General features: G+C 33.8%; 1 protein-coding gene across 1 annotated transcript in view; it reads left to right on the forward strand.

Annotated features, from left to right (window-relative positions):
* PAPOLA (poly(A) polymerase alpha) overlaps positions 1-11,758 on the forward strand; it is a 58,982-nt gene extending 47,224 nt beyond the window's left edge. The window contains exons 17-22 of the mRNA XM_079700916.1: positions 822-964; positions 3,049-3,149; positions 3,363-3,583; positions 7,299-7,361; positions 9,231-9,305; positions 11,409-11,758. Of these exons, the coding sequence (XP_079557042.1) occupies positions 822-964; positions 3,049-3,149; positions 3,363-3,583; positions 7,299-7,361; positions 9,231-9,305; positions 11,409-11,504 (699 nt within the window). The 3' untranslated portion in view covers positions 11,505-11,758. The remainder of the gene's footprint in view (positions 1-821; positions 965-3,048; positions 3,150-3,362; positions 3,584-7,298; positions 7,362-9,230; positions 9,306-11,408) is intronic.
* The last annotated feature ends 1,796 nt before the right edge of the window (positions 11,759-13,554 follow it).

Genomic DNA, 13,554 nt, shown 5'->3' on the forward strand with positions numbered 1-13,554 from the left:
ACGGAAACTTTGGCCAATTTAGAAATCAACTTTTATCCCATAGCCACCATTTATAGTTTTTTAGCTTTTGGTTTTTCCTGCCCTATGTAGCTGTTTTTGAGTGCTTTGATTTTTAAGAAGCAGGACCAACATTAGGATTTATATGTGGTCATTAAGTTTAGTTTTCAGAAAATTATTTTTGCTTTTATTCTAACAGGCTAGTTAACACTATTAAATGTACCATGTTAGAATCCTAAGTTGCACATAGAGCACTGGAAATCTCTTGCTTTTGAGAGACTCATACAAATAGCTAGGAGTGGCACTAAATTGTACCTACATGATAATTTCTTTAGAAATTATACATTTTTATCTTCATTGTAAAACAATTTGAAATCTATAAACAAAAAATTACTTCTAATCCGACTGGCCAGAGATACTCATTGTTACTATGGTGTTTTACCGTTGACTTTTTTTCTAATATATATGTGAGTGTGTGTATGTATTAATAGTCCTCTGATTTAAGATACATGTGTTTTCATATTAAAGTGCTTTTTAATTTGCAGTGTACCTTACATTCAGTGTGTAGGTTTATTATAGCATTTTTTTACTCGCTTTTTCTCCCACTGAAGAACTGTAGTTAAGTTGAGCATCCTTAGAAGTCAGGAAGTATGTGTGTCCCAACTCTTCACCTTTTATAGTCAGCATGACACTTCTGATTATCATAAACATATTGATTTGTGCTCTTTAGTGGAAATCATTTATCAGTTAAGTAAAAGATGTTTATGTTTAAAAGGTCTAGATAACATAAAGGTATATTTGATTAAATATTTTATTAATTGCAGCATTCAACAGAAGGTGTCAGGTTGACACCTCTGAATGACAGCAGCCTCGACTTGTCTATGGACAGTGACAACAGCATGTCTGTGCCTTCACCTACCAGTGCTATGAAGACCAGTCCATTGAACAGTTCTGGCAGCTCTCAGGGGTAAGGAAAAAGGGAAGGGAAGTGGAGTGGCTGTTTGAATAACCCCTCCAGTTTCATATGTTGAAATACCTACTGCCTATGGTGAACTGTATGGTGTGCTAAGGAGAACCAGACAAGAGGGACAAGATCACCTTTCTGTCCTGAGATGCTTATTATCTGTGTAGCAGGGGAAAAATATCTATGAAAAATATTAGGGATCTTTTAAAGAAGGTGAGATTTATGTGGGCTGGTTTTAGTGGAAATTTCTTTTGAAGTATCTTTTTAGGAACATTTAAAGCAGCTAAACATTTTTATTTCAAAAGAAAAACATGGCTATGTTGGCAAAAATTAAAACACAAAAAGCCATATTTATCTTTAACTGCCATAAATCTTCATAGTGTTATCATTGCAGATTTATTTTTTAATGGATATACTACTGTATTTTCAAAGGGAGCTGTTTATTATAGATTCTGGTGGTACTGCTATTATTTTAAATTGTGATGGTTATGCCCATCCCTTTGTTCAATGAGTTGATACTTAAACCATGAACACTTTTATGAATGCATGTTATATTTTAATGTTTTGAAAAAAGCAGTTTTAAAAATGGGATTGTTAAAGTATAACCAATGGCAAAGATGAAGGTTGGGATGAATCTTTGGATTCGTATGAAATAGAACATGCCGAGGTAGATGATGGATTTAGTTTTCTTCTCTTGGACTTTGAACGTGTGATGTGTTTTTAGACCAGTCATACATAACCTGAAGACGTTAGGCATCAATGTGGCCCCTAAATCTTGTAGTTTTAAAACAATTCTTCATTTGTACAGCATTAACTTCCAGATTTTTATTTTTAATGGTTTCATCATCTTTTTTTTGAGTGAAGAAGCAAAAATTTTAACAAGAATTTTGGGAGTTATATAAAAGCCTTTCTGTACTTTTGAGTTTGTGCACATGAATGTAAAATAGATGTGTATTTGCTCAACAAATACTGAGTATTTATTATGTACTAGCCACTTTGCTATTTCAGGTTTTCTCCTGAATCTGTGGTTGTTCTCTGACCAGTTCTTCTTTTCTGTTTAATCGTTCGATATTTGTGCCTTTCAGGGCTCTCTCGTTAGTCCTTTATGCCTTCTTTGTATTCTTGGGGGTGTAGTATCACCCACTCTCTTGACCTCATTTACTTCCATATACCAGTGAGCTCCAAAGCTCTGTGGAGCTTTGTGAATGTCATGTATGCACCAAAAATCTAAGTCCTCTAGTTTTGCCCACCTTTTCATGGCATCATCATTCAACAGTTGGAGTTGAATAAGCTGTAGTTGAAGGAGACTGAATAACCACAGAGGACTTTTCGCTTTTTTCTTTCAGGAGATAATAAAAATGAGATTATTTAAACGCTAATGTATAGGATTTATTTGAGACAGAAAAGTTGAATAGATAGGACAGTGAAGGAGGGGTGATTTGAGTTTCCTGAGATGACAGGAGTGAGTGGGATCCAGAACATTGAAGGAGGGGTTGGGTTTTGAGATCCTTTGTTGTGTATATGGGCCACTGGATGGGCTTTTAGTGTTTCATGAACCTTTACGTTTTGTATGCAGAAACTTATTTCTAATTCTCAGACCATTTTCTTCTTTACAGCTTTTGATCATATTTTCTTATACCCCAAATCATTTAAGTCAATTACCCCAAGTCAAATAAGAACAGATTTTTTTTTAGCTGTTCTGTCAAATATGTTAGTCACTAGCCACATGCGGCAGTTTAAACTTAATTAATATTAAATGAAATTAAACATTCCATTTCCCACTAGTTCTGTTTCAAGTGTAGAGTAGCTACATCTGTATAGTGGCCACCATATTGGGTGGCATAGGTATAGGTCATAGTTATAGGAAGTTCTGTTGACTAGCACTGCTTTAGAGTGTTTCTGTGCTTTTGATTGTTGATTATATTTTATGAAATAAAGTTAGTTACTGATGTATATGTATGTATGAGAAATAAAACTAAAGAATCATTTACTTTAGAGAATAACTTCTGCACATACTACATTTTATTATTGAATTTTATACATCTCTCTTTGCTTTTTTCACTTCTTAATTTTTTCCCCATTTTTAGCAGAAACAGTCCTGCTCCAGCTGTAACAGCAGCATCTGTGACCAACATACAGGCTACTGAAGTTTCTGTGCCACAAGTAAATTCCAGTGAAAGCTCAGGGGGTAAGGAGATTGACAGATTTGAAAATACTTGCATTATATCTGGTTGTAGCCTTCATTTTGAAAGATGGCTTTGTTAGTTAAGTAGCTTGAATTCAGTTTTTAAATACCATTTTATTATTTACCTGTAAACTTTTGAATAAAATAAAAAAGCTTTACTTGTAACTTGATGTTGATATGATTTAACTTTTATGTATTTATGTACTTACTACTTAGGTACATCGAGTGAAAGCATTCCTCAAACTGCCACACAACCAGCCATTTCATCACCACCAAAGCCTACGGTCTCCAGAGTTGTTTCTTCAACACGTCTGGTAAACCCACCACCAAGACCTTCAGGAAATGCAGCAACAAAGACACCTAATCCTATAGTAGGAGTCAAGAGGACATCCTCACCTCATAAAGAGGAGAGTCCCAAGAAAACCAAAACAGAAGAGGTATCTATATATTAGTTAGCCATGGGAATACCACCTTACCTGTTTTAAAATCCAGTGGAAGAAAACCTTTGTGAGCCCAAGTTGAGAGGCAGCATGGAGGAAAGCTTTTAGATTATTTTTAGGTAGTGCTTTAGTGCCATAGTTCTTTTCACCCTTTTCTACTCTTTTCAGTGTCTAACTCTTTCATAAAGCTGTGTTTCTTGTTTAACTTTCTATAACGTGTCTAGGCTGTAACACAACTTCACATGGATTTACATCTCATCTTAATTTATTATTCTCTCATAACTGTATGTTTCATGTGTACCAATTCTTTGGTGGCCCCTTTGGACACAGTTTTTTGCTTCTTTGATCCAGGTGGTGTTTTGGAGCTTCTACACTGTACTTGGTATTACGGGGTCACTGAATATGAGAGGTTCTCAGGGAATTCTTATTGAATGACTGACCATAAGCTGCAAAGTCAGATTAGTTTTGGTACCTTGAATGATTGTATCCTCCAGCCCTTTAGGAAGTTTTCTAACAATACTTCCACTTTTTATAGTGGCTGGTTTACCTTGTCAACGTCTCAGATAGTTTTAGGAAAACCATTAAAAGTGTACACTGATTTTGATGTTTGTCTTAAAATAGAAGTAGCCTTATGACACACTTTCATTGTTCCCTGGAGTCACTCTCATTGTGTTTTTCTATTAATTAAACTTTCACCATTGTCCAAGAGATGATAGCCCAAAAAACACCAGTTTTGTTGTGATTTTTGGTTGATAATTTTTTATTTAGGAACTTATGCATTACATGAAAGTTTCTTTAGAATGGTGGAAAAAACTAGGTATCTTATGCAGTGTTTTGATTTTTAATAGTGAAAGATTATTGTCTTTGTAAGTAGTACTTCTAGCTTATTCTGAATCCTTTTGTTTTAGATTTTTTTGGAAACAGTCACTGTTAACTACACATGAATAATTTAATGAATTTTGTCACTTGATGATGCTAAATGAGAATGAAAAATGGGCATGGTATATCATATCTTACACCATGTATTCTGAAATCCATTTGTCTCTGTAATTATCTCTTAAGGCAGTGATTTTCAACCTCAGTTGTACATCAGAATTAGTTTTTCAGGGTTTGTTGTTTTGTTTTTGTTTTTTAAAATACAGATTTTAGGGCCTCCAGATACACTGAATCAGACTTTCCAGGCCTAGTAGTCTTTTATTAAGAGCCCCCATTCTACATGATTGTGTTGTACAGCAACCTAAGAATGTAGTTTTGGTGTAATGCCACTTTCCGTTTATTGATACTTGTTGGGAGTTGTCAGCATTTCAGAATTCACATTTCTTTTCGCCTTAGTAAGGTATATGTAAGCCTGACTCTAGATACCTGTCATTCTGTTTCCTTAATGTTAAAGGCTTCATTCCTTACCATGTGAGAGTTCCAAAATGTATATCAGTACAATGCTTATAATTTCGTTTGCACTTACCTTGGTAGAAAACACTCATGTTTCATGTCTAGTTTAGAGAGGCAATAGGAATATAGGATTTTTTAACTTAGTACAGAAAAGTTTAAATATACACAAGAGAATCATTTCATGTACCCATGTACCCCTCATGCAATTTCAGGTATAGTAAATTCAGCCACTATACCCTTAATTATTTTTCCTTTCCATTTCCCCTGTACTTGCATTATTTAGATGCAAAATCCAGACTTCAGTCATATCATTTCCTTAGTATTTTTAAAATCATGTATCTAAAAGATAATAATTACAAAGAGAAAAGTATAAACAAAGTAAACCCGCGTAAAAAAATGAACAATTCATTAATATCAAATATCTAGTCAGGGCTCAAATGTCCCTGATTATGTCATTGCTTTTTTTTTTTTAATAGTTATTATTTGTTCAAATCTATAAGTAAATTAAGATCCTTGATTCATGTTTCTTAAATATCTTTAAAAATATAGGTTCATCACTCCCCGTCCCTTGCCCCCAGTAATTTTCTGTGCTATGTATTTTCTCACAGTTTGAGTCCTGCTTACGGCAGCTCCATGGAGTTGACTAACAAAAATAGCATTTTAAGATATGGAAGCGATCTTAGGATTTTAGGTTATCTCATAGACTAATCTCCTCCTTTGCCAGAAGAACTTGAGGTTCAATAGCTTTCCTGTTTATAAAGCTAATTAAAGTCAAAGCCAGGATTAGAACCCAGGCCTAAATCTCATGGTACTAAAGTTGAAGAAGATTATTACAAATATTCTGATTTTGAAGGTCTCCTAGTGGGTTGTTCATTCTCTGTTAATGAGTACTTGGTATTAGAAATTTTAGTAAACCAGAAAGAAACACTGGTCCTACTCAATTAATAATATACTAACATGTATACAGATAGGAGAGTTTCAGGTATTGTCAAGTACTTTAGTTCTACTTAGTTTTTATCACATACTAAAGCTTTTCAAATACATATAGATGGTAGAAATGTAAAATAAAAATAGAAAAAAAGTTTGCCTTGTCACCTGAATTATATGGCTAATTATATGTATATATATATTTAAAGTTATGGAATATTTCAAACATGTACAGAATTGTAATGAACAAGTTACATTTACATCACTTAGCTTTAATGGTTAGCAACTCAAGGCCAGTCTTCTTTCATCTATAAATCTACTCCCTTTCCCATTGTTATGAAGCAAATCCCAGGCATGTCATTTCAACAATAAATATTTCAAAAACACATCTACAGTATATTATCACCATATATATTTGTGTGTGATATATATATCGGTACATATACTGATCGGTGTATGTATACACCGATCAGTATATGTACCGATATTAATAATGATTCCATAGTGTCACATATCCAGTCGGTATTGAAATTTGCCCAGTTGTAACTTACGTTACTATTTTTTAAGTTTGTATGTTTGCAGGATACAAATAAAGTTCTTATGGGAATTGGTTGATACTGGTGTTAAATCTTTTCTACTCTGTAGGTTAGCCGTGGTTTCTATGTCTTGTTTTAAAGCCACATTTAAAATTAAGTTTTAGTTCTGCCTAGTAAAGAGAGCAGAGAAATTAGTGCCGAAATTGTTTTTCTTAAGAAAGTGATGTTTATGGCAAGTCACTGCAGGAATGGGAAAGTATAACTATGTTTGGTTTCCCATTTCCCCTCTTTACCAAAAAACTACGTTGTTTGTTTTAAATAGCATTATAATAAATCAAAAAAATAAGACCTGAGGAGAACATTTTTCAGACCTCCTTCAGGATGTTAATAAGACTTACTAAGCCAGGGGGATTCTGTGGTTAAGTTTAGGAAAGTTAAAGAGAAGATTCTTTCTAGAACTTCTCAGAACCTTTTATGTGCTAATGTGTGTGAATCTCCCAGAAAGGGGGTGATAGTATTCCAAGTTCCTAAGTTGTTTGATCAAGGAACTCTTTTTTTCTCTTCCTTACAAAAAATATTTTATGAACTTAGTGGTTTGGGGAATATACTTCAGGTGGTGATGATCAACAATAACAGTTTTCCTCGTGTTCTTTTTTAAAATTTTGGTAGAAACTGAAGCCAAATTGGTTAACATGAAAAAAAAATTTTAAGTGAACCAGTAACCTATTTTAAGGACATACTTGATCGATCTTACAGGTTAATTATTTTTATACTTTAAAAATTTCTATAAATTAAAGCATTGATTGGCAAATAATCTAAATTTTCATTTTAGAGAATAAAGCTTTTTTTTTTAAAAACAGGATGAAACAAGTGAAGATGCTAACTGTCTTGCTTTGAGTGGACATGATAAAACAGAAACAAAGGTATACTAATTTAGCCTTGGAATACATACACAATTAAGAGTACAGAAGATGTGATAGAAATGTCTGTATAATATTGCACTGTATTTCGTTCTATAGGTTTTAGGTTTTCAATATTGTTTTTAGAGAAGTGTTTGTCCCTTTCTAGTGTTAATTTATAGCACTGAAATTTAATTCCTCAAGTGTATGAGGTCCTACTAGATGCGGGGTTATCTGGTGGATACTAAATGGAATAGAGTGATGAGTGAGATGTTCCTGTTTTTAATGGAACTTGTATTTATAAGTAGAGAAGATAAGGGGTAGCAGTGGTTAATTACATTATCAGAGAAAAAGTAATTGAGGATGGTGGGGGTGGTGAGAGGCAAGACTGCGGAATTAGTAAAGGCTTCATAGAAGGAAGACATAGGATTTGGGGTAGTCCTTGAAGGATACATAGGATTTGGGGTAGGACAGGATGAGAAGTTCATCTCACTATTGGGGTGAGAGTGTGGTATATTTAGAGAACCAGTTTTTGGCACACAGTTCTGGCTAGAAGCTGTGGCACAAGGGGCTTGAATCAAGGTAAATGGGGTGGGAAAGATTGGTTTAGCCAAAGTATTAGACTTTGAACGTCATTTTTTCAGAAACTGAAATGTACTGAAGACTTTTAACTTTTTTCTCCTTGTTGTAGAAAAACTGGAAATCTTTCTCCTTTCCCCAAATTATCCTGATTTCCATGATAGATATTTTAGCAAGTATTCTTTTGGTGTCTTTATAAATTTTGTGTGTGCATATATACCAGTGCGTTTTGCTTTCAAATCTTTATTCACTCTGTAAACCAAGAAAAATCGTTCATGCCATTGCATAATTGACAAATATTACTAATAGCTGCATAGAATGCTGTCTTAAGGCTGTTACCATATTTTATTCAACCAGTTCCCTATTGTTAGCAATTGTTTCTGTTAAAAAAGGAAGTTGCCCTTTTCTGCTGTAATGTTGGCTGTAGCTAAATACCTGCCATACATTTATGTTTATTTTATTAGGTTAAATTAATGAAAGAGGAATTACTGGGACAAATAGATGCTTTTAAAACTTAATATGTATTGCTAAGTTGTGCTTCAGAGAGACTGCAGTCTTCCATTTCTAGTACACTGTTTACCCTTTTCAATTTCATAGGAGAAATTTGGTATTTCATTATTATTATATAGTTTTATAGAAATTCAAATTTTTGTATGTTTATTTTCATTTGTGTGTGTGTATATGTATTATTTAGGGGCACTGCTTTAAAAAAGGTTAGAGCAGTGGAATGACAACAGTTCACCCTGTATTTTCTGATGATTCTTAGAGTAGAATCAGTGCATTGGTTATTGAGAAGGGCAAGAGAAACCAAAAGGAAGGAGGAATGTTTTAGAGACATTTTCTACTTTTAATTAAAGGCCTGGGAGCAGTTTTTGTGCTTCTGGGTAATTTTATTTAATAATACTGAATGGGTTTTATTTTTTTCACATAGCTAAAGCTGAGCTTGGATTTATATTCTTGTTAATTATTGTCTGGGCAACGTTTTATAATATGCGTGTATGTGTCTTTAATTAGTGCTTGTTTACAATGTCCAAGTTGGAGTTGGTTGGAAAGTCATGAGATATTTTGACCATGCCTTATAAGGTTTAAGTAGGCAAGTAGAAATTTATGTGTATCTGAAATGGTTAAGTAACCTACGAGGCTTTTTTTGATGATTAACCCTTTGATGCTGATAGATGATTTTGTAATGTAGTCACATCTTTCTCTTGATCCCTCCTGTCTTCCAATTTGTCTTTTTTATTAGCCACCAAACCCAGTTATGTTCTTTTATCCTTTTTTAAGTCTCTTTCCTCCCCCGTCCTCTTTGTCTCACAGGAACAACTTGATACAGAGACAAGTACAACTCAATCAGAAACCATTCAGACAGCGGCTTCCCTGTTGGCCTCTCAGGTACTAAGTGCAAAAAGCAAGGAGAATTTTATAAATGTTGTTAAGATTAGTGTTGTATAATGAATTAAAATGAGCATATACAGAAGTTTAATAAAGTTATCTTTGTGAAAGTAATTGCTAGCCTGCAAATGTATTTATTGTGTTCAGAGGTGGAGCACTGGATATGATGGAACCGTTCTTTTGCACTGCCAAGATGCTAACTCATCCCCTTACATATTATTTGATATTGCAAATCATTTAAATCCTCACTGCACAATGTGTAGTCTTCACGTAGAGGTTTTGTTTATAGGTCAGAGAGAGAAATTTAAATTAAAACTTAAAACCATTCTTCATGGATTTTTTAAAAAATACCTTTTAATTTTCAAGATGTGCTTCTGCCTCACTTTTCACCTCCGATTTTCAATTATTAATTTAGTGTAATCCATAGTTCTTGAAAATTATTTTTTCATTTGTCCTAGAAATTCTACTTGTGACAGTCCCTTGCATACAGTAGGCACGTGGACTCTTTTCATTGATTTGTGAACCTTCATTTTGTTTGTGAAATAATTGTTTTCTTCTTGAATCCTTTCAAATTGAATATACCCCAAAGTCTAGGTCAAACTCTGATGTAAAGTAAATATTTTCTTTAAGTAGACATTAAACTGGTTAACCTCTACAAAATAACTGAGATGACAACTGCTGCCCGGTGATGCTCCTGAACTGATGATACAGTGATACTGTGCTGCTTTGTGGTTCAGAGTTATTTTAATGTGATCACTTTACAACGTGTTTTTGCTGGCTATTAACATTCATAGTCCCTAGTGATATAAATATTATGACTACTTTCTGAAATGTCTTTTATTTTCATAGCCTTTACCTAATAAAAATTTTGTGGGGTGGAGTAACTCCCAACAACATTAGGAAGTGTTGTGTTTGATACTGATACATGGACAAACTTGTTTGTCAAACTTAAGTTCTGTGGTTATAATTGCATGCCTTTTGGTTTGCCACGTTAATCTCTAGGGAACTATTTTCATAGTTTGTCTTACTGACTTCATCGCCATCATGATTCGTACCCGTGGGTGTTTGCCTTTTAGATATTTTGATAAGGAATTAGAGTTTTCTTTCTAATGAAAAGATCCTTAGAGCCATTGAGAGAAAAATCACCCAGTTATATAATGTAAAAGGAATGATTATATTGATTTTAAGTTTTTAAAAAATACATCCCTATATTTGGTGATATAAGGTGCATATTTATTTCTGGGGAGGTGATTATAATATTCTGACTGTGTCTAACAGTGAATCCTTGTTTTGAGATAAACTTGAAATATTTACAGATGAAATGATAGGATCTCTGGGATTTGCTTCAGAATAATCTGGGAGTGAAGGTGGGAGGACTGTGGATTGGCTTTGATTTGACAGTTGATGAAGTTGGATAATGAATACATAGGCATTCATTATATAATGCTCTATTTTTGTGTATGTTTGGAATTTTCCGTAATAAAACACTTAAAAATGCCATCTCTATGTTTTTGGATGTTAAAGAAGGCTTTGTGATTTAATTGTTTTTAACATAATAAAACCTCCCTAAACTTTGAATAATCAAATTATTGCTCAGTTGTATAGATTTAATTTTTAATTTACAGGGTCAGAAAATAATACATTCACTACTGTTAACTGTTCCTGCTGCTCCTGTGTAAAAGGCGAACTTTAGGTATTCTCCCACATGGGGGTGCTCCAGTGCCAGTTAATATTACAGCTGTTAGTGTTATTACAAGTAAACATAACTTAACATGAACTTAATAAGTATATTTTAGGTGATGGTTGGAGGAGTGTGTTTATTAAAGCTGTATTTGAAATTAGGTTTTGTATATTGCTAAAATATTACTAAAATACTGCTACTTATTTGAAAATTTCTACAAGTGTTAGAACAAACAATTTCATAGTAATAGGCATGTTTATTTACACTCCATTTTGAAAGCATTTTGGAGTGTTTTTCTTTAAATTTTTAATAGTTATGATAAGGTCCTATCCATTTCTTAGGAAGTAAAGCAGTGAGAAGTAAATCTCATTGTTAAGTTATAGTACTTTGAACAATGTTGTGTTCTTTGCTTTTATTCTCAGAAAACATCCAGTACAGACCTTTCTGATATCCCTGCTCTCCCTGCAAATCCTATTCCTGTTATCAAGAATTCAATAAAACTGAGATTGAATCGGTAAAAACAACCTCAGGGGTCCATAAACAATATCTGCCAACTCAACCTGTTGTCTTCAAATGCTAAAAAAGGAGAATGGAGGGTACAAGACTAGACATGACTGAAAATGGATTTAGGTTTTTTTTGTGACCTCCCTTACTGGGCTAATCAGCACTTGATCGGAAGTCCAGGTTAGTATGTGAAGCCAGGAGTACTATTATTATTGTGTTAGCAACAGTTGCATTAACTATTTCAAAAAATTACTGCCTTTAAAAAAAAAAAAAACCTCAAGCTATATTTGTATTCATAATTGACATCTGGACTGGGTTTATGTTTGCTGCATTGTTTGGAAAATTTGCAATACAAACTGGCGTAAGAATTCCTTATTGTGATGATGCACTTTTATGTATTTTTTTTATTAGAAAGTAGAACTAATTTTAGATTTTCAGCTTGATGAATTTTCATTTTTTCCTGAAGAATTTCCTTTACCATTAGTCTTCAAATTGGATGCCATTGTGCAGTGGTGTACTGTTATACTTCAGAGAAAGGATAAGAGTACATCTAGTTCAATCCCTATGAGGTAGCTGTAACCTTTGAAAATGAATTGTCAACTCTAGGGTATATATTTGACATTGAAAGAATAATTAGGAGATACTTCGTTTTGATGGGGTCATGATTAAGAAATGCTATATTGGTTTTATTTATAGAATTGTTTAGAGTGCATACAAATCAGCGATCAGCCAACGATTATCTTTCTTTGAGCTTGTTAAAGCTCCATGTTCTTTTGCCTTCAATATCTTGTCTTTGAAACAAAGGTTTCGCTCCCTCCCCGTTCTTTTTCTTCTCCCCTTTTTGCTTGTATGCATAAGGTAGGACTTCTTTCATAAAAAACAAAATGCCAGTATTTTCTTAAGCCATGGTGTGAAACCAGTGACCCTGTGGCCGCATGGCACAGAACACTAAATTTTGGTCCCATGGCTGAAATTGTAGGGTGACTAAAAATAATGCCTGTGAAACATGATATCTATCTTGGACGGCCATTTGATCTCTAAATATGAGGAATTTTGTACACTCCACAGAACTCCTGACTATAGCAAAGTTGATTTTCAATTTTAAACGTGTGGACAAAAAGGCATTTTCTCCAAGAATTTTAAACAAATTTTTATTTTTAAATGGTTGACCAAAATTTGTCGGTAAATTTTACATGTAGACACATTTAAACATCATTTCTAGCAAGCGCTTGACATCTAGTCGGCTCTCCACTCCTTTTTTTGTTCTGTTTTATCCTATCAATAAATAATTCCACATAAGTAAGCAGCAGAGCATTCATCTTTACAGAATATGAGGGATGCCAGATGTTGATAAGCTTAGTTATTCTTTCTTAATCTGGACAAAGCAAACCTAACAGATTTTTCTGATGAGCATGTTTTATGAATCCTCCATTGTGCTCCATCCTATCACGTGCATTTTTCATGTTAAACTGCAATTACTTAAACTCTTCCCCTATCCTTCTAAATTAATTTTCCGAAGTTGGAGTGTAGTCTTTTCCCCCTTAGGCTATGCATTAATTGAGGCTTTCTTTTCACCATACTTTGTAATGTCTAGTATACCGTATTTCTACTTCCCACATCTTTGCTCTGCACAGTCACCTTGCCCTTCCTCCTACCACCTAAGAAGAAAAGATGGTCAGACTAACAGGTAAAGTCTACAAGGTGTCTGTGTGTTCTGTGTAGCTTCAGAGTTAGATTGAAATTGCCAGGCACAGATTTATTAGTCTTGTCATTTTGTTTACACATTGGGGAAAAAGAATTCAGTTTATTAAATGTTTCATGTAACTGCACCCAAGTTTTGCCAAGCTGGGAACTTGGACCTTTTCTGTGTAGTGACTTTTTAATTCTAGTTTTCATAACTTGGAGATCAGACTGTTGCTTTCGCATGATGTACGTAGTGTCTCATGACTGGAGTTTGCTTTGTTTTATAGTATCTGTACTCCTTGTATTTTTCAAGAGCTATTTTGTAAACAGATGATGTATTTCTCCATTGAAAACACAATAAAAAAAAAAAACAGCACAATC

The sequence above is a fragment of the Hyperoodon ampullatus genome, assembly GCF_949752795.1.
Source record: "Hyperoodon ampullatus genome assembly, chromosome: 3".
NCBI lineage: Eukaryota > Metazoa > Chordata > Mammalia > Artiodactyla > Ziphiidae > Hyperoodon > Hyperoodon ampullatus.